We start from the raw sequence: 18,820 nt of genomic DNA, 5'->3' as shown, positions 1-18,820 counted from the left end.
CTGCTCGATATTGGTCTGGAGTAAGAAATGTGGTGTTTACTTGGATACTTTCTTTATCAACACTGTGGTTAAACCCTCAGCTCAGACTTCTGCTCCCACCGTGTGTGTGACGTGAGTTAAACGTGTGTTCCAGGGCCGCTGCCTGACAGGTTTCTCTCCATCAGACTTGAGAGTAGGATGACCCAGTGTGTCTCTTTGACCTCAGTGAAGGACAGAGATAATATCTATCCCAGATGAACGATGCTTTTAAATTCTATATCTTTTCTAGGAATAGCTCAGCAGCCAAGCTAGACCAGAAGGATTATTAAGATTTGTGCCTACCTCAGCTCCTTTGATAGCTTGGCTCTTCTGGCTTGTATCTGTGAATTCATTTTCACAGATTGAGAACGAATAGCCAGGCGCTCATCCACACTCACACTCACGAAACACAGAGACCCAGGGTACTCAGCAGAGACTGTCTCAAGCCAAGGAGGCTTTGTATAACTCACTTGTCAGTGAGTGTAGACCTTTTGTCTCAACCTGAGATACTTGTTTAAGCCCCGCCGCATAGGTGGCCATGTGGTTTCCTTACAGCAGACTGCCTTCAGGTCTGCTTGCAGTGACCTTACTGGAACACACGCGAATCTGGGTGAGAGCCAGTCCTCCACGTCGGCCAGTGATGTGACGCCAGGTGAACGCACCCGCCTAATGAAGCCCTGTACAGAAAAGTTTCCATTTCTATTAATTCTACATTCACATCAAAGAGGCACAATGTCCATCTTACACCACAGATAGCTAATAACTAAGAAAGCAAAGGTGGCCTCTTCCCGGGCGCTGGGACTCCAGATGATGAACTTTAGTTGGTAGCTGCTCCTCACGTACAACTTCATCTGAAGTTGCGTGATACGTAATTAGGTATCGAGGTTATTAGAGTCACTGAATTGCAGGAGTGGAAGAAAACAGCTAAACAGATAATAATACACAGTTGTGTCAACTGCCAAGGTAAGGAAGGCTCCTGGGAATTAGGTCACATAAAATGCCTGAATCATAGAAGGTTGGAAAGAAGCCACCCTTTGAGGTTATTTAGTCTTCCCTGGCACCCCTTCCGCCCCTGCCTGAAAAGTGACAGTGTCAGTCTTCTGCAGGGCAGGTGGCCAAGGCTGATGGCCAGGAGGTCTGCTTCTCAGTCTTCCTTCCTCTGCCAGTCAGTTTTTGTATGAGAGCCCTTAAAATAGCTTTTCGATTTTTCTTCAGTCAGTCTGTTCTTTACCTTACCAGTTGCCCTGTAACAGGCAGCGTCAGCTCACCAGTGCTCCATTAAAATTCTGTGGTGCCCAGAGCCACGGATGCAGACTTCCGTGGGGTTATTGCTCCCTTGACCTGGACACCATCAAGCATTAAAGCTGCATTAGCCCTTTAGCAGTTTCCTCACCCCGTTGCCTCAGATAGAGCTTGTGGTCAACAAAAATGTTCAGGTCTCTTTTACATGAACTGCGTTTAAGCCACACATCTCCTATCCTGTTCTTATGCAATTGATTGCTTACCAATCATGCAGAATTTTATTTTTATCTCTGTTAAAAATTGTATTTTGTTGGTTGCAACCCAGTATTTCTCAATGAGGGTCACAGTGAAAATTTGGGAAGACTCTTCCTTTAGTGGGACTATCTTGTGCATTGCAAGATATTTAACACCCTAATCCCCTTCCCCCTAAACACCAGTAGTCACCTCTGATCATTATGATCAGCAGAATTCCACATGTACAAATACTCTCTGGCTTGAGAATAACCATTTGTGCTCATCTTTCTGACCAGTCAAGAATGACTTTCATCAGAACTGTCCTTTAGGGAATTTCCATCCACTTGCCCCCCTATTTTATTTATATATTGAAAGTAATGAGGTCTAGCAGTCAGTGGTGGCCCCAACCTAAGCCCAAGGCCCAACGGCAGGCAATGGAGTGGTCTTTCCCATGCAACTGTCATCTAGCATTTGTAGTGGCTATTGCTCCAACCTTATATGAACACTTATTTGAAATGTGTCTGTCCAGGTCACTGGTAAAAATGTTGGCTGGGACAGGGTCAAGTACAGAGCCCTTAGAATGCAGCCAGGGCTTCCTTCTGGGTCACTGGCTGAGAAGGAAGAGAGCCCCGAATGCCACGGTGCACTCTTGTGATTTCAATGACTTTCCTGGAAGGCTCAATGATTTCTTTAATAAAGTTAGTCACAATATAAGTCAATTAAAGCAGCTTGGTCTTTTGCTTCACTGAGAAGAGAAGGGAAAAGGCCCTTAACCATAGACACATAGTTAGTGATTTTCTAATGGAATACTTTCTTCATTAAAAAAAGAAGAAAAGAGCAGAACAGTGAGCCTGCATGCCACACTCTATCTGTGATCGTGTCTCTGGGTTTAGTCTAGTCACTTGTTGGAGATGGATTGTTATCAACCTGCTAAGCTTCAGTTGGTTGAGTTGGTCTGGTTCCCTAACTGATAATAGCTAGGTTAACTTTTGGTCATTAAGACCATTAGGCTAGATCATTTATCTGAAAGTTAGTTCATTTCTTAGTGGCCACTATTATGTTGACAAGAAACAAAACATATTTGAGCATCACAATGGGTCAGTTTGATGGATGTGTATAGAGGTCATTGTGATAATGCAGATACAAAGAAAGTCTGTGTATCCACATCATTTCATTACTCTTTTTACCCAGACTCATTTAACTATTGCCAGGTACTTGAGTGAGTGGCACTAAATTCCAGGTACCATTTTACATATTGAGTGAGACTTCGGGATGATAAATTACATCATCTAGCTCTGGCGGAACAAATTCATCGTGTGCTTACGTGAACATGCCTTTGAAATGACTGGTAAAGAAAAGCATTTGAAGCCTTAATGTTTAAGGAAAAGGAGAGGGGTAAAGAGTTGAGATCAGAAGAGATGAACAGAAAAAAAGGAAAAGCATTTCACGAACCTTGAATCTTGAGCTGCCCAAGTAGCCTGCAAATAAGAGAGACCTTTTGAAATTCTCGTTTCTCTACAAACGGGAGCTTTTTACCGCCAAGGAAGAATTCCTCATTCAGTACAAACCAGGTGCTCACTTTTAAAATTGCAAAAGGTGCCTGCATTGAGCAATCAGAGGCTGGCTTGTTCAGCATGTGTAGGAATTTCTAATGGAAAACTTTAGAATAAGTGAAGGGATGTTTTGCTTTAGTTTATATACATATTCCTGCAGATTTGTAAGATAATAAAACGTGAATATGAAGAAAACATGGCGCTAACAATTTTTGGAATAGTACTAACCATCTTCTCATTTATTTTATTGTGTATTTGTATACCAGATTCTCTTAAAGTAGGCCACGCACCTTCACCAGGTTATCAGGGGCAAGGCATAGCCTACCATTCCACCAGGCACAGGTGGGAGGTCAAGCAACTAGAAACAGTGTGTTACTAGCAACTACTTACTCTAAGTGCCACAAAACCATCAGGATTTGGGAGAGATGAGAGAAGAATCAGACCTGTGAAACGAACAGCTCCATAGGTACAGCCCCTAAAAATGATCTTGGTTCAAGCAGCCCTGGCACGTGACAGACAAGCTTCTAGGCGATGTGGAATTGGCAACCACCCTTGACATGTCGACCCACTGCTACTTTGGTCTATGCATGTTCCTCTGTTCTCACTTTCTTCTTTATTCTAACATCATGTGACATAACCCAGCATTCCCATCCTCATGCCTCACAAGAGCTCCTTGCCTTTAGTGGGCTCTTACTAAATGTTTGCTAACTCATCTGCATCTCCTGGGTTGCATCGCTTTGTCTCTGGCATCTTTTCTGTTCTTTTTCCATCTGAACACCAAGGACAATCGGGCAGTCATGCCATCCAATAGACAGAACACCGCAGGTATGATGTTTTTGACTCCCAGTACGAAAACAGAAAAACTGCAAGCAGGGTAGACTCCCAAGTGTTGGATAATTATTTTTTAAATCTAGTTGTGGGTAGAAGAAGACCCCAACCCCTGTGTCCCTGGGTTGGCTCACTTCTTGTGAATGCCATGCTGGTAAAGACAAAGCCTGCTGGTGCCTGCATGCGATGCGGGCGTCCCTCTGCCCTTCGGAACTGACTGGAGCCCTGCCATGGCATCCAGTTCGGTGCCCTCGAGGCTTCCTGACCCATAGTTTCAGGACTTCATACCTCTCACTCCTAATGTGCCTCTATGCTCTTTTGTTGTTCTTTTTTTAAATAAAGATTTGATTTTTGATGTATGCATGCAAAGAGTTATAAAATGCATGAGCACAAAATGGCATTCGTCTATTTGTGATAAGCCGTCTGATAAAACCCAAAGGAGGAAACTTACTCCCTAAGCATCTCTAGATTATGTGGTTAAAACTAGTAGTGCCATCAAATACTACGAGGAATAGAAGACATTTTGGACTAGGAGCGGCTCATAACACGCCTGCTGGTATCCAAATGTAAGTCTGCCAAAAGCTAGGCGAGCCTCCACCTTTGAATTATTCATGTCAGTGTGCCTAGGGAGGGAGGGGGCAGGTGAGCGTGCGCTAGGCCCTAAGCTGCGCTGGGTAATAAGCTCGCCGTTGCCAGTGGGCCTCGAGAAGGTTGCGAATCGGAAGGAGGCTGCATGTGCACGGAACACAGGGCGAGGCGGCAGTTCTCTGAAGCAACATGTTGTAAACTTCACCGCTTTCTTGTTGTGTTTTGTATCTTGTTCTCTCCAGGCTTCGTGGACTCGACCGGAGAAGCAAGAGGTATAGCTTACCTGACCGCTAGCCAGTCTGTAGCTCGGAAAGCATTACCGTTTAACTCACCCTTAGAGTTCATACTAATTAGTAACCTAGATTAAAGAGTAGGCCCATAGCCGTAGCGTCGTCTCAGGGGGAGCAAGCAAGCTGTGCTGGGAGTGGATGAGCAAATCCCTATTTTTGGCTAAAACTGGGTCTTCTTCTCTTGCTGGTTCTGGGGAAATCACACCCAGGTGATTACGCTTCCCAATTCCCAAGCCAGTCGTTCTGAAATGCTGAAAGTTTTTGACTCTCCCCCGGCTGATGGGGCTTTGAATCACTCAGTCCCAGGGTTAGCGATCTAAACGCCCGCCTGGCCCTTTCCCTTCCAGCTCAACTCATCTTGTTGCTCGCTTATTTTATGCTGGGTCCTGGTAAATTATCACGTCACATTTCATCTTGAAGTAATAATGCAAATGGCATGCCTCCTTGGTTCTCCCAAATTGTTAAACGTGTCCGTGCTATTTTCATAGAGCGTTCAATTGATGAGATTCGAACCATTTGGCACAAATGGCTTTATATTTTTTCAAAGTCGGTAGCCTTTAGCCTTTGAAATTTCTGACTCCCTGCGTCATTTTGGGTAATGTGGGACACAGTTTGAAAACTGTAGCTAAATATTAGTTTTTAGATTTTAATTGTTACACCCCCAACATACTGCTCATGATCACTCGTATCATTTTACCTAATGTGTGTGATTAACTGACAGGCAGTGAAATAAAAAGCAATATACTTTAGCTGAGGTTCAAGGATCTAATCTATAAATACTTTTTTTTTTTAAAAAAAAATAGAGTTTGTCTCTTCTCCAGATGGAACTTTGATATTGTAATGCTATAAATGTAGATGCTAGCAAGCAACCCTATAACTTGTATTATAATTAGATAAATCCATCCTCTTAGTCTTTCAGAAATGATAATTATTCAGAACACATAACTGCTGTGTTCAGGTCATGGCTATAAATATTTAATGCTGTTTAATATTTAAAGCTGACTGCCTATCCCCAGGCGCTGATATTAGTTTCTGCACATGAACACACTGCCATCGTCAACTCCAGTTCATTATCAGGTCTCTGTGCATCAGACCTTCCCCGTGTCAGAGGGACTACAGTTCAGTGCACATCTCACAGAAATGCTCCTTCCAGTGGCCCAGGAATCGCTCAGTGCTGTCACGGGCTGGGTGTTTTATTGCTTCAGAGTCATGGACACACTGGGATTGGGAAAGGGAGAAAGGGGTTAATTACCAGCCACTCCTGAGCAGCTACAGATCTCATTCTGCATGGCCCTGTACGTCTTCCCCCGTCACTCTGATTTAGACCCGGCTGCAGGAGCTGAGATTTATCAGGGAGCATTAGGAAGATGTTAAGAGAATTATTATCATAAGTGGGAGAATGGGTTTATTCCCAGGAAGGCAGACACCTCATTCCATTTTCTAAAAGTGTCCTTATCTTCAATATCTCACTCTGGACATCATTGACTTTCAAATGAGTGCCACCTTGGGGCTCAGAAGTTCCATTCCTTCCTGTTTGTCTCACTTAGAGATGAAGACCATAAGTCCAGACGAGCTCAGAAGGCAGCTTGTGGTATGGCCAGTTTCGTTCTGTACGCTCTGAAAAGCCTTAGTTAACACTTTGACCTGGAAGAAGAAAGACAAAAAGGTTTTGATGAGAGAATTAATTGTAATTGCCCTTCATACTCTTGCAAAACAGGGTCTTCTTGCCATAATGATCTTTACTTTCTTGCCCAGAGTTCATCTGCTTTCTCCAGAGCCTGTGGCATTTGGTCTGCGAGGCTTGTAGGTGGCGACGCTCCCTGACCTTGTCCCGATGCCACAGTAAACATTTCAGAAGGAGTTAGTCCAGTCGCACAGGAGTATGCCTGTGTCCCCTCAGAGGGAGAACTGGGCATTTGAAAATAGTCCCATCATCAGTCTTGTCTGTGAGCCGCTGCAAAATGAGAATTCTTTATAGAGGGCCGCCTGCTGGTCTGCTGACATCATTAAATGAGAAAAATCTTCAGATGGAGAAATTTAGGAAAGAGACCAGATAGAAGGGGAGAAAAGTATGGCTGTCAGTACAACCATTTGCTGAAATGGTTGTGAAACGTGATGGGGCTTAAATAGCTGAGGTGGACCAGATCCGTCAGTGCTGGTACAGGGACGCCTTTGACGGATCCGCTGAGGCTGCTCACAGGCCGGGCGGCGCTTTGCTTTCGAGCTTCCCAAGCTGGCTCCTGTATGATGTTGCGATTTGGGTTTGGGGCTTCCAAACCAGCACATCGAAAGAACCTGAAGCCGGGTATCCTTTCATCTCCTGAGCTTTTCTTCAACCATTTCTGGATTATTCTGAGTGGAGACTGCTCATGCCTTGCTTTGTGGTTATTGGTTAATGTCCTGCTCTTACCTACAAGAGTCTTTTTCATCTTCTGCTACAGTATCTCTCCCTTATGGGAATGTTCTCTTGACTTCCCAAGGGTTCTGGTCAGTTTTCCATGTTTATGTGCGGTGGCCCCAGGACATGTCTGTGTGACGGAGATCTATAGTCCAGTCGCTGGCTGGCATCACTGTCAGCTGAGCCTGTGTTCTCACTGAGGTAACCAGAAGGCCAGTTGTGGACCTAGAACCCTCTCTGCCTCTCGTCCTGCTGTCTCTGGGTAAATAAGAGTGACAAGTGGGTCTGCTCAGCCTTTTAGAGCTACTTGCAAGGATAGCTTCACACTCTCGATGCCACTAGGTTAGACAGGTGGGCAAATATGCTGCATAGCACATGAAAATCGCCACTGGGACGTGTCAGCACAACCCTGGCAGCCCACAAAAATAGGGGTCCCAGGACTCAATATCTTCAACAAACTGGAAACTTTTGAGAAAGTCTTGAGGCTTTCAGCCAAGTGCTCTACACCTGTCTGTTGTCATCTCTTCCTTATGTGAGGCTACCTAGGGTGCAGTTTCTCAGCCAGTCGGCCTCAAGGATGTACAGGTCAGATGGAGCTGAGAGCCACAGGCATCGGGCATTGCTCTTGGAGCAATAGCTCGTGCAGCAGGAGGTGGTGATGCTGCTGCTTGGCTCTTCTGTCTCCTTGCTAACAGCTATGTTCTAGCTTCCAGACGTGAAATGCGAGGGGGCTGAAATGGCTGAAATGGATCAGATCCATCAGTGACGGGACAGGGATGACTCTGACAGATCTGCTGAGGCTCCTCACGAGGCCCAAGGTGCCTTGCCTTTGAGCTTCCCAAACTAGCTGCTGTATGATGTTGTGATTCTGGGCTTGGGGCTTCCAAACCAGCACATCAAAAAAATCTGAAGCCAAGTGTTGTTTCATTCTTTAAAGGCCCAAGTCCACTGGGTAACAGATGCCATACACATGCAGACATCTTACCTGTCCATGTCTGCAGAATATTACATGCTGGAGACAGAGTGTGGTCCAGCCTATGAAGAGTAAGGCTCCCCATAGGTTACCCACCTTCTTGAGGATCTGACTTGGGCCACATGCCCAGACTTTCCTTAGACCAGCAACCATTTACCTAGAGATTTACCTAGAGTGTCAAGAGGGGAAACACTGGGAAATATTCCAGCATCCATTGCCTAGGGATCATATGCTTATTTCACTTCTGACCAATCACTCTAGTTCCAGGGCCTCAGAGAGCCGATTATAGTATCAAGGGCTAGAAAATGGTGGTGACTGTGGTATCAGGGACCCCAGATCTGCCTTGGACTCGGTACCACTGTACCTGGAGAGGTGCCCTTCCTTCCAGCTCAGCAGCTCCTGACTTCTGAGTCGTTGGGCTTTAAAAAATAATAAAAATCATTTTACTTTTAAGCATCCAGGAAAGTGAGGCATCTGCATAAATATAGGTTTCTTATATAATTTCTTGCATTTCGGCACACTCGGATTTCCATTACGTGTGCATGCACCCCAGCACTGGCAGACGGGCCGGCTGCTGGGAGGGAAGGAGGGGAGTACCGGTTTCCCAGAATCCCATGAGGCAAGGTGGTTTCTGCTGGAAGAGCTGCTGCTCAGGGCTCGGCTTCCATCTGAGACGTGCCAAACAAAATCGTCTTGAGAGACCTTGAGCCACACGAGTCTTGGCACACAGCGAGGCTGCATGGCATAAACAGGGTTCGTTTCTGTTTTGAATACACCCAAGTTCCCACGGTGCTCTCTGCAGCCTCCCCACTAGTAGGAACCTAAAGTGAGACTTAGACGTTGGCAGGTGAGGAGAGAGGGTGTGAGGCTGGTCACACAGCGATGGCCTGGTCTCCCAGCCCCCGTCCCGCCTTGGGCTCTGACGCTCTCTGTTCCCTCTCGGCAGACTCTGGACGGGCACATGGTGGTGCGCAGCCACGCCCGCGTGTCGTCCCTGACCCTGAAGAGCATCCAGTACACAGACGCTGGAGAGTACATCTGCACCGCCAGCAACACCATCGGCCAGGACTCTCAGTCCATGTTCCTTGAAGTACAATGTGAGGAATAACTGCGGACAGGCCCGGGGAGGGAAGGGCCAGGGAGGGTCTGGATGAAAGGGGAACCGAGCAGCTAGGACCCGAGCTGCACCAGGCGAGCTCTGCTTACTTTCCCTGCTCACCTCCTCACAACATCCCCAGGCTTCTTACCAGCCCGCATGCCCTCTGTCTTCCCATGGAGCTCACAGGCTTGCCAGGACAGCCCCGACCTCTACTATAGCCTGGCACCAGCTCTGCTTTAGGGCACACCCACCCCCCAGTGCCAGCAGACAGCATAGGTAGGGCTCTGTGATAGTGGCAGTCTTCCTGACAGTCACTGCCACTCATTGCAGATGCCCCCAAGCTGCAGGGCCCCGTGGCTGTGTACACTTGGGAGGGGAACCAGGTGAACATCACCTGCGAGGTGTTTGCCTACCCCAGTGCCACAATCTCGTGGTTCCGAGATGGTCAGCTGCTGCCAAGCTCCAACTACAGCAATATCAAGATCTACAACACGCCGTCCGCCAGCTACCTGGAGGTGAGTGGGGCGGGGCACGGGGCAGGGTGGAAGAGGCAGTTCGATTATAGAGAGGCTCCTGTGTGCAGCTAAAATCCCTCTTGCTTCTCCGGAGTGTCCTGAGCTGGGAGCCATTAGCTAGAGAAGAACCCGAGCTTCAGCCCAGCACCCCATTTCTCCAGTGCAGCACCAGGCTTGGGAGGCAGAGCGTGCCTCCTCCACGAGCTCCTGCTCCGTGCTGCTCTCTGGCTTAAGGCTGGGCTGGAGCTAATGATTCCTGCTTTATTGGTTCTACCCTTTACTAATTTAATCCAACGAATAAGGATCTGAGGCTGTGGCCATCCCCTGGGACATGTGACCCGAGAGCTCCTTCTTTCTAAAGGTGACCCCGGACTCCGAGAATGATTTTGGAAACTACAACTGCACCGCAGTGAACCGCATTGGGCAGGAGTCTCTGGAATTCATCCTTGTACAAGCAGGTGAGGGCCCCTCATGGCCTCAGACCCCTTAAAGCCCTTGCTGGCCTATTTTGTGACCTTGGATGATGCCAGGAGGGTGAGAAGGAGAGAGGTCCAGGGTCAGCAAAGCTGGAGGGGCAGGAAGCAGGGAGCGACGGAAGCTTGAGCATCTGGGCAGGGGAGTGCCAGAGAGAACCGTGTGGCGAGGTGTGCTGGGAGGACAGGACGCAGGCGAGATTCCAGACAGCAGGAACGGGAGAGGCACGATTGCGAGTTGTGTCCTGCCTGGGGCTCACCTGGGGCTCATGTGTGTTCCCCCCGCAGACACCCCATCTTCGCCGTCCATCGACCAGGTGGAGCCATACTCTAGCACAGCACAGGTGCAGTTCGACGAGCCAGAGGCCACAGGCGGGGTGCCCATCCTCAAATACAAGGCCGAGTGGAGAGCAGTGGGCGAGGAAATGTGGCACTTCAAGTGGTACGACGCCAAGGAAGGTGAGTCAGAAGAGCGTTTCCTTCAGGGTGACGATGCCCTCGGTGCTGAGCGCACATTCACCCAGCATTCCCCAGATCCTGGCACCCTGACTGCCCACTGGGTGGGGTAACACACCACTCTCACCTACTGGGGGTGACCAGATGCAGTCACCTGCCATCCTTGCATGTTCCTATGCTGCTACACCATCACTGTCCTCTCAGAATTAGGGCACGGTTACAGTTCATGTAGACTTACTGGCCTTCTGTCCCTGGCCCTTCAGAGCCTGGTTCCCGTGACCCTGCCAGGGTGGAGGAGCCAAGCAGAAGCCCTGCTTCGGTGTGAGCACAGCCACTGAGTCCAGCCCACCCCGCCTTGCATGAGTGGGTTATATGTGCTGCTGGCTCCCTGCCATCACCTGGCAGTCCAGCTTGGGTACATTCAGGACTGTCATGCAATTATAATATTAACCAAATAAGCAGATCCAGCAAGACAAGTCTGCTCTTAAGTCAATCCTGTGATGTATTTCCAACTAAAGATTTTAAAAGGACCCTTGGATGACTGCACCTTGAAGATTCTGAGCCCAGTCTGACCTTCCCTGAGGACCACGTGTATTTCTCTCTAGCTCTTCTTGTGGGGCTGAGTTGAAATAACTCAGTAGACTATGTATTGTTTCTGTCGAACTTTCTAATTCTGGCTCCATGTTGCGGTAACCAGGGTGGCATTAGGAATGGGTTAGGACATGGGGTGATAGCCGCTCAAAGGCATCTCCCAGCCCAGTTTTACGGAGAATTCGTTCCTCCCAAACACTTCCATCGCTCCCGTGGCTTCGGTGGGGGGTGAGGAGTGAGGGGAGGAGCTTCTGTGTCATCTCGACTAGAAGTAGAGATGGACAATTCCGTTACCTTCCTAACTTCCCTCCGAAATCTGACGCCAACTTTGTGGCAGGTGGATCCTATGTTACAATCTGCCCAACAGGCGTTTTTATTTTTTAACATCACTCGAAGCTATTTTTTATTGTCTTAAAATATATATAACACAAAATGTACCATTTTAGCCACTTTTAAGTGGACTGTTCAGTGGCATCAAGTACAGTCACACTGTGGTGCCACCATCACCACGGCCCATCCCCAGAAAGCTTTATTATCTCAAACTCTGTACCCCTTAAACACGAGCTCCCCCTTCCCTCCTGCCCCAGTGCCTGGCAGCTGCCCTTTCGCTTTCTGTCTCTACGTAGCTGACTATCCTTGGTGCCTCGTATAAGTAGAATAATAGTGTTTTTGTGTCTCACTCATTTCACATAGCCTAAGGTCCTCGAGGCCCATCCCTGTTGTAGCACGTGTCAGAATTTCACTCATTTTTAAAACTGAATAATATTCCATTGTACGTCGGCACCACATTTGGTTTATCTGTCATCTGTGCGTGGACCCTTGGGCTGCGGCCACCTTTTGGCTACTGTGAGCAGTGCTGCTGTGGACATGGGTGACAGGTATCCGTCCCAGGCCCCTGCTTTGAACTCTTCTGTGTGTATATTTAGAAGTGGAATTGCTGGGTCAAATGATAATTCTGTGTTTAATTTTTTGACGACCCGCCATACTCTTTCCCACAGTGGCTGCGCCGTTTCTCCAGTAGGCCTTTCATCCTTTGTGATCCTTTCCCTGTTCTCACCGCAGCTAGCATGGAGGGCATCGTCACCATCATGGGCCTGAAGCCTGAGACGACGTACACCGTGCGACTGGCCGCCCTCAACGGCAAGGGTCTGGGCGAGATCAGCGCGGCCTCCGAGTTCAAGACGCAGCCAGTCCGTAAGTAGAGCCAGCTGCCCTGCCTCCCCCACCCTCTTCTCCGGGGGCTCGGGGACCCTGAGCTGGCCGCCCACTGTTCCGATGACAGCCTTTTGTCTTTCAGGTCCCTCTGCTCGAGGTGGCCCCACCTCCTAGTTCTCTGGCCCTCAGTGATGACTGACACCCAGTTCCCTTATCCTCTTACTCGAGGTGACACTGTCATAGTAGCTGGTCCAGTCCATTAGACTCGCGGCCCGGGGGGAAAAGCGCCGGCACGGTGTTAGAGAGAGTGAGGAGACGCGCAGCCGTGTGCTGGGGGGTTGGGGGGATCTGCTGTTTGACACAGGTCACAAAGGCCCTAAGCACCTTACGACTTGAAGGAAGAGAAGGCAGTGACAGTTCCCATAATGAGCTGTGGGGCTGTGGATGCAGCAGAGACATTAACTTACAGAAAAGCAGGGGCTGCTCTAGGACGGAGGAGCGGAGGCAGAGTCCCTGCCATGCAAAGAGGAAAGGATGCTGAGGCCTTTGCCTCCTCTGTCCCCTCCCTTCCCACGCCAGGAGCGCACCTCAGGGCCTCCCGCTTTCCTTCAACTATGCCGCCAGCCTCTCTCCTCCACCCGCAGGCAGCCAGCTCTGGGGGAGCCCTGCTCCAGAGCAGACCTCCCCAGAGCCGAGCTCCTGCCCTGGGAGGGTCATGAGACCACCCAGCTGGAGAAGCTGCCGCAGGACAGACTCCTTTAGAGGTCACGGAGCTCCCCAGGCCGCTCTGACTCCTGGCTTTAAAAGGCAGGCGGGGGATCCTTTGCTCCCTTCTCTTGCCAGGGACCTGGAAAGAGATCCCTTACCCCTTTCCAGAAGCAGGAAGCCTGTCTTACCTTCCTTCCACAGGAATTGCTTCTTTCTGGATTTGAAGTAATTTGATAATTTGAGTTTCCAGTGCCATGTGATCCGCGGATCCTAGTCATTTCTTTCACATCTTATTTTTTTTCTTGGGTCTGTCTCTTGTCTTTTCTTTCCGTCTGTGTTCCATCCATGGGAAACGCAGATATCCCTGTTCCACGTAAGTGCCTTTGCATACCTCGTTACCTGTTTCTATAGCGTTAACATCTCTGTCCTAGTTCTTACCTTAGTTCCAGCCCCTCTGTCCCCTAGAGGCTGAAGGAGATGCTCCTGTCTGAGCCCTAACCACACTGACCCTAGTCTAGCTGTGCTCTGGTTAATGTCCGCAGGTTACCCCCAGAGGCTAACCCTCGTCCTGTTTTAGAGCATGCGACTCTTGTGTCTTTTGAATTTGTGTTCATTTATTAATTCCCGTGTGTGACATTCACCCTTTGGCAACAACGATGTTTGCTGAGCCCAGCGTGGGGGACATCTGCAGGTGGTCTCTTAACATCCCCCTAGAGCCCCACCTCACCTTTAGCCAGGATGCCAGAAAAGTAACCCCATCACCACCAAGCCTGTGTTCACAATCCCTTCACGGGACAAAAACATTTGGCAGGATTTCTACACTTGCTTGAGGGTGGTAGCTGGAGGGCGCTAGGGGGACTGGTGGGGGGTGGGCAGCAACTGTAAGGAGTAGCAGGAGTTTGGTTCTGAGCCACAGGGACATCCTGCAGGCAGCTGCCTGGGAGTGAGACACTATTCCAGTCAACTCTGTTCTTTAGCATGAGGTACTTGCAACCTGCCATTCCCATGTTTGGGAAAACTAACCAGCTAATTAATAACTCGACTGCCATGTTGAGAGGGATGATTCTCCTGGGAAGGACCCCTAAGTGTGTAAGCTGTAACTAGCAAAGACAGAGAGCAAGGGTGTCAGGAAGCTGGCCCGCTGTCCTGGGAGCAGAATAGTGGTCTGATGCCCCAGCCTGCACAGATGCCCCAGGCTTCATTCCCCTGCGGCCTGGCCCCTTCCTCCTAGGCTGAGCTCGGTATGGTGGAAGGAAGTGTTACCCGGAGAGACTTGGAAGAAAAGATATTCAGAAAGCTGAACACTTTTCATAAAAAGTTCCTAGTTCCTGAAAGACACTCAGGGAAATTTATCTTTTAAAATGTATTCAGAAATATTGCAGCAACAGCAGAAACTAAGGAGCTCGGTGTAGGTGTTCTGAGATTTTGAGCAAGTGTTAAACTATCTCAGCAGACTTGGCTCCTGAATGAACGAGCTCTGGAGGGAGACAGAACTTGGGTGGAGCTGTCAGGTGGGACTGACAGTTGTCTGCTCTGGGCTGGCAGCTCTTCCCGAACTGAGTGCAGAAGGAGCGGCTCTGGGTGCGAGAGTACCTTCCTTCAGGTCCTGAAGCAGGTCCGTAGCCTGAGTCTTCTGGTTCCTGCTTTTCTGGATGTTGTCAGTACTCAAGTGCAGGCTTAATTACTTAGTTACATTGCAGAGAGGAAGGCTGTGGTGAGGCCCCTTTGAGTTTCTAACCAGTAACTGGGCTTTGAGAACTGAATTAGAGTCATTGGCCTTGAACTTCAAAGGCTGTAAGTGGTTTTCATTCATGCCAGCTCAGCCCTTGTAAAGGTGAGGATTCGTATAGCAGATGCTGCTTCGAAAGTCACTGTTTAATTTTTTTTAAAAAAGGAGACCTCTGGACCCTGTTGTTTGTTGTCTAATAGTATGAAAGTAGGTAATTAACCAAGATCCCTCAAGGCCCTGAAAAATGGTGGGGTCAGCTCTTCATGCCAAGGAGATCATGAGCAATGCAGTAGCAGGCATTACTACTGGCATGGAAAGTCAGTTTTCTCAATCATTTAATAAAGTTACGGTTTTAAGAATTAAAAAGTAAACTTTTAGATAAGGAGAAGCGCGCACAGCCTTAGAGACAAGTGTGTCTTTTCCAAGAACGTGAGCAGGACCAGAGCTGGTGCACATGTTGAATATGAGGAACGTCATACTCACACTAAAGCTGCTTATTGCGATCTTTCCTCTCACCCTCATAGCCTTCCCAGAGCTGCTGAAGTGGGGGCCTAGCCTAAGGGGCATCGTGTTGGCCCTAGAGCTTTCCTGGGAAAGACTATGGTTGGGAAGAAAACACCAGCAGTTACCACTAGCCTGACAACACCCACTCACTGCTACTAGGAAGGGAGGACAAGCTTTAGGAGGGACCTTCTCTGAGTTCTCACTCCATTACTTAGAAAGCACAAAGGTTGTCTGAACTTAGTTAAGCAAACTCAGCCATCAGCAGTTACAGCAGGTTATTATTTTTTTAATCCTTACCCGAGGATGTTTCACATCCCTGTGAGAAACATCGATCAGTTGCCTCCCGTATGTGCCCTGACCGGAAATTGAACCCACAAGCTTTCTGGTGTACAGGCGATGCTCCAACCGACTGAGCCGCCTGGCCAGGGTAGTTACAGCAGTTTAACTACGTGCTAACGCCAAGCCCAGAACCAGAGGCGTGGGTCTCTGACACTGGCTCGTCTCACCCACTGACAGGACATTCCCACCCTGTAATGTTGGGGTGCAGATGCACAGAACACCCAGGACAGTGGAGTTAGGCACTGGAGGCACCCTCACTCCCAAGGAGAGCAGGTGTGGGATCAATGGGAACTGGCGTACTGGGCAGAGCCACTGCTGCCGGAGCCCTGGGCCAGAGGCGGTGAGAGAGCCAGCGCATTGCTCATCAGCTCATCATTTGAGGTTCGTTGAGATGTCTCAGTAATGGGGTTGCTTTCCCGTTTCCATAATAGACTTCTCCACATTCAGAGGCACGGATATGTCAAAGCAGGGATGAGCAGGTGAAACTAGCCACAGCCACAGTGCCTCCAGGACTCCTGCTTCCGAGCTGTCAGATTAGCAAGCGTGGCTGCCCTGCTTGGAGGTTCTCGTGTGTGGTTCATAAATGTGTGTGTAAAGGTAATGAGGAAGCTGGGGCTTTAAACAAACAAACAGAACTCCAACCTGGGAAAATGCCTCTTTCACATGCGTTTTGGGGACAGGTGTCTTCAGGCTGTTAAGGTACTCGGGTGGAAAGCTGACAACCTCTGATCGCTTCGGGAGGGGCTGCTTCCCTACAAGAGCAGCCGAGGCCCTAAAGAGATGATGTCACCACTTGCTAGAATCTATTCCTCATGACTGAGCCACACCTTCAGAATATCATTGCCTCAATATTACCTCTTAATTGCTTCTGTACCATGTGGCTTCTTTCAGGGCATAAAGATTGTAGATGAATAAATCTACTTTTTAAGAAGCATCTTGAGATTTCCGTTTTCACATGTTGTCCCCTAGATGGCACATTGCATGTGTAAGTACATGCATTGTAATATATTATGGTCCGGAACCTCTATTCCTTTGCCAAAGTAATGTGGACAATTATGTGAACTTGAGTCAAAAATAAAAGAGAGATACACTTCTACCTGAATTAAACAGACCATCAAATCGTGATGAGCTCGTAGTCCACCTTGCTCTGATCCCAGTGACATCTTGCGTGGGTTAGTGAGGTAGCCTCCTCTGGAAGGTAGAAGGAAGACCAAAACATGAGTGTCAGGCAACACTGAGGTATGGTGACGTTTTCCCAAATTTTCATCTAGCTCTCAAAGGGACTTTGTTTTCTAACTGTGGGTGGAGAGATTTGCCAATGGAAAACGAAAGAGCTGTCCATAATGTCTCAGATGCGCCATCTCTACCTGCTTTCTATGCTAAAGTTGGTTAGAGTTACTCGCTTAGTGAGACTAACACAATATTATTTGCATGGCTTTCCGTACACAAAGCAGCATCCGGAGAATCGCATTCTGTAGGGTGTTTTTGGAGAGCAGCAGAGGTTCTTCTCATCCGGATGCCGAACAGTGAACTTTGCCCAGTAGTAAACATTAGTAAGAAGGACTGTCATGTCCATTTCATTTAGATATTGAAATTAGGGAGTGAGACACAGAGCTTTTGCTACGAGTATGTGCCATTAGTGTAAATATGTGCCTATATACAAATGCATATAGAGATCTCTAACATGAAAAGCCAGTCTTTTTCTGCACTGTTCACCCTAAGCTGGGGTCTCGGTTCCCTTTCCCCCTGTCCCTCTGGTCCTCTGGGGACAGCTGTTCCTGCTAAGCCAGCCGTTTGTTTCCAGGCAGGTCGAAGGCCTCTGCAGCTGTCCCATTCCCTGTCCCTTACCTGCACCACAGGCTTGGCAGGCTCCAGGTTTATGGCTCGAAGTCAGAGAGCCCTGCTCTCTGCTGGTCCTCCAGTCCCTTGTTCTCGAGCACGGTGTTCTTCTTGCCCGTTTTAACTCACCTCAGCTTCTTGACCTGACATCCCACGGTTGGCTCTTCCTTTTTTTCATGCAGTATCTGCATGCCTTGATGATCTCTTATCTCTTTTTTTCACCTTCATTTTTCTTTCCTCAGCGGCTCCTGATAGCTCCTCCACCCCCGTTCCATTGTCTCATCCAGATAGTGAGTATCATTTTCTCAGTCCCTCTCTCTGCAGGTTGCTTTCTGCCAGCCACAGTGGCCTGCGCAGGGTTATCGCCTTCGCCGGGCGATAGCTCAGCTCTGTTGGTGGAAAGCAGCGCCAGGGCGCAGAGATGGAAACGAGAAGAGAAATAGGCACAGGGCCTCTCAGATTCATGGGAGGCAACCCCCCCCCCCCCAAAGGGGAGGCAAGTGAAAAGCGTGGTTCTGGACAGAAAATTGTGCAAGCAGGCTCCCAAGGCTGTTGCAGCACAGCCCCATGCTGGGATTCCTAGTGAGCTGGACCCAAGCTGATATTTGGAGAGGCCAAAGGAATTTGCCCAGAAAAGTCTCTCTGTTCTGCAGGGTCATAAGAAATGCTTCGGGGTGTTGTGTTTTCACTCTCATTTTAATTGACACAGTAGGATTCAGGTATTGAAATTAGAAAGTGAGGCCATAGCTTTTGCTTTTTTTCATAAATGGATACATTTCTTGTAAATATTTGTGGGAAAACAAACAATGTCCGCTTTCAGATGTGCCTGGCAGCAGGCGCCTGGGCAAATTACTTAACCCTTCACAAGCGAGCCTTGCTCTCGCTCCTCTGTAAGCTAGGATGAGTAGCTGCCCTCCCCCCAACCCCCTCACAAAACATCCGAGTGTTCACAAGCTGTGTTTGCCCACCCAGGAGCAGGGCCACTAAGACTGACAGCGACATCACCTGGTCAGCTCCAGCCATTGTCATCCTGACTGAGCCTCGCTTGTTTACGATCTTACTTCATTTGGGGGCCCTGTCCTATTGCTTCCCTGCATCTTCCAGAGCAGAGGGAGCGGCAGGCCTGCCATTATTTGGAGTTTGAACCTCTTTCGGGGAGGGGGGGAACAAAGCGAGACAGCAGCTGAGTGAGTCCCAGAGTATCATACCAACCCGTGCCCAAAGCAGCAGACAGGGTGCAAGCAGGGCTGGGCCACCCGGCTGGCTGTGTTCCCCTTGGTAATCGGAA

At 48.8% G+C, this 18,820-nt stretch overlaps 1 protein-coding gene across 15 annotated transcripts in view; it reads left to right on the top strand.

Moving 5' to 3' along the window:
• The window catches only part of NCAM1 (neural cell adhesion molecule 1), a 305,945-nt gene that overhangs the window by 253,929 nt on the left and 33,196 nt on the right, over positions 1-18,820 (top strand). For 3 of the 15 annotated variants that reach the window (XM_081155122.1, XM_081155116.1, XM_081155120.1), the window contains exons 9-14: positions 9,071-9,221; positions 9,554-9,738; positions 10,100-10,196; positions 10,500-10,670; positions 12,321-12,452; positions 17,775-17,822. In XM_081155122.1, the coding sequence (XP_081011248.1) occupies positions 9,071-9,221; positions 9,554-9,738; positions 10,100-10,196; positions 10,500-10,670; positions 12,321-12,452; positions 17,775-17,822 (784 nt within the window). Of the gene's footprint in view, positions 1-4,705; positions 4,736-8,662; positions 8,744-9,070; positions 9,222-9,553; positions 9,739-10,099; positions 10,197-10,499; positions 10,671-12,320; positions 12,453-13,479; positions 13,495-17,774; positions 17,823-18,820 lie in introns of all 15 variants that reach the window. The other 12 variants (XM_081155123.1, XM_081155125.1, XM_081155127.1 and 9 more) reach the window with 7 other exon arrangements.

This window comes from Miniopterus schreibersii (assembly GCF_964146895.1).
Source record: "Miniopterus schreibersii genome assembly, chromosome: 12".
In the NCBI taxonomy this organism is placed as follows: domain Eukaryota; kingdom Metazoa; phylum Chordata; class Mammalia; order Chiroptera; family Miniopteridae; genus Miniopterus; species Miniopterus schreibersii.
This window is presented reverse-complemented; position numbering and strand designations above follow the sequence as displayed.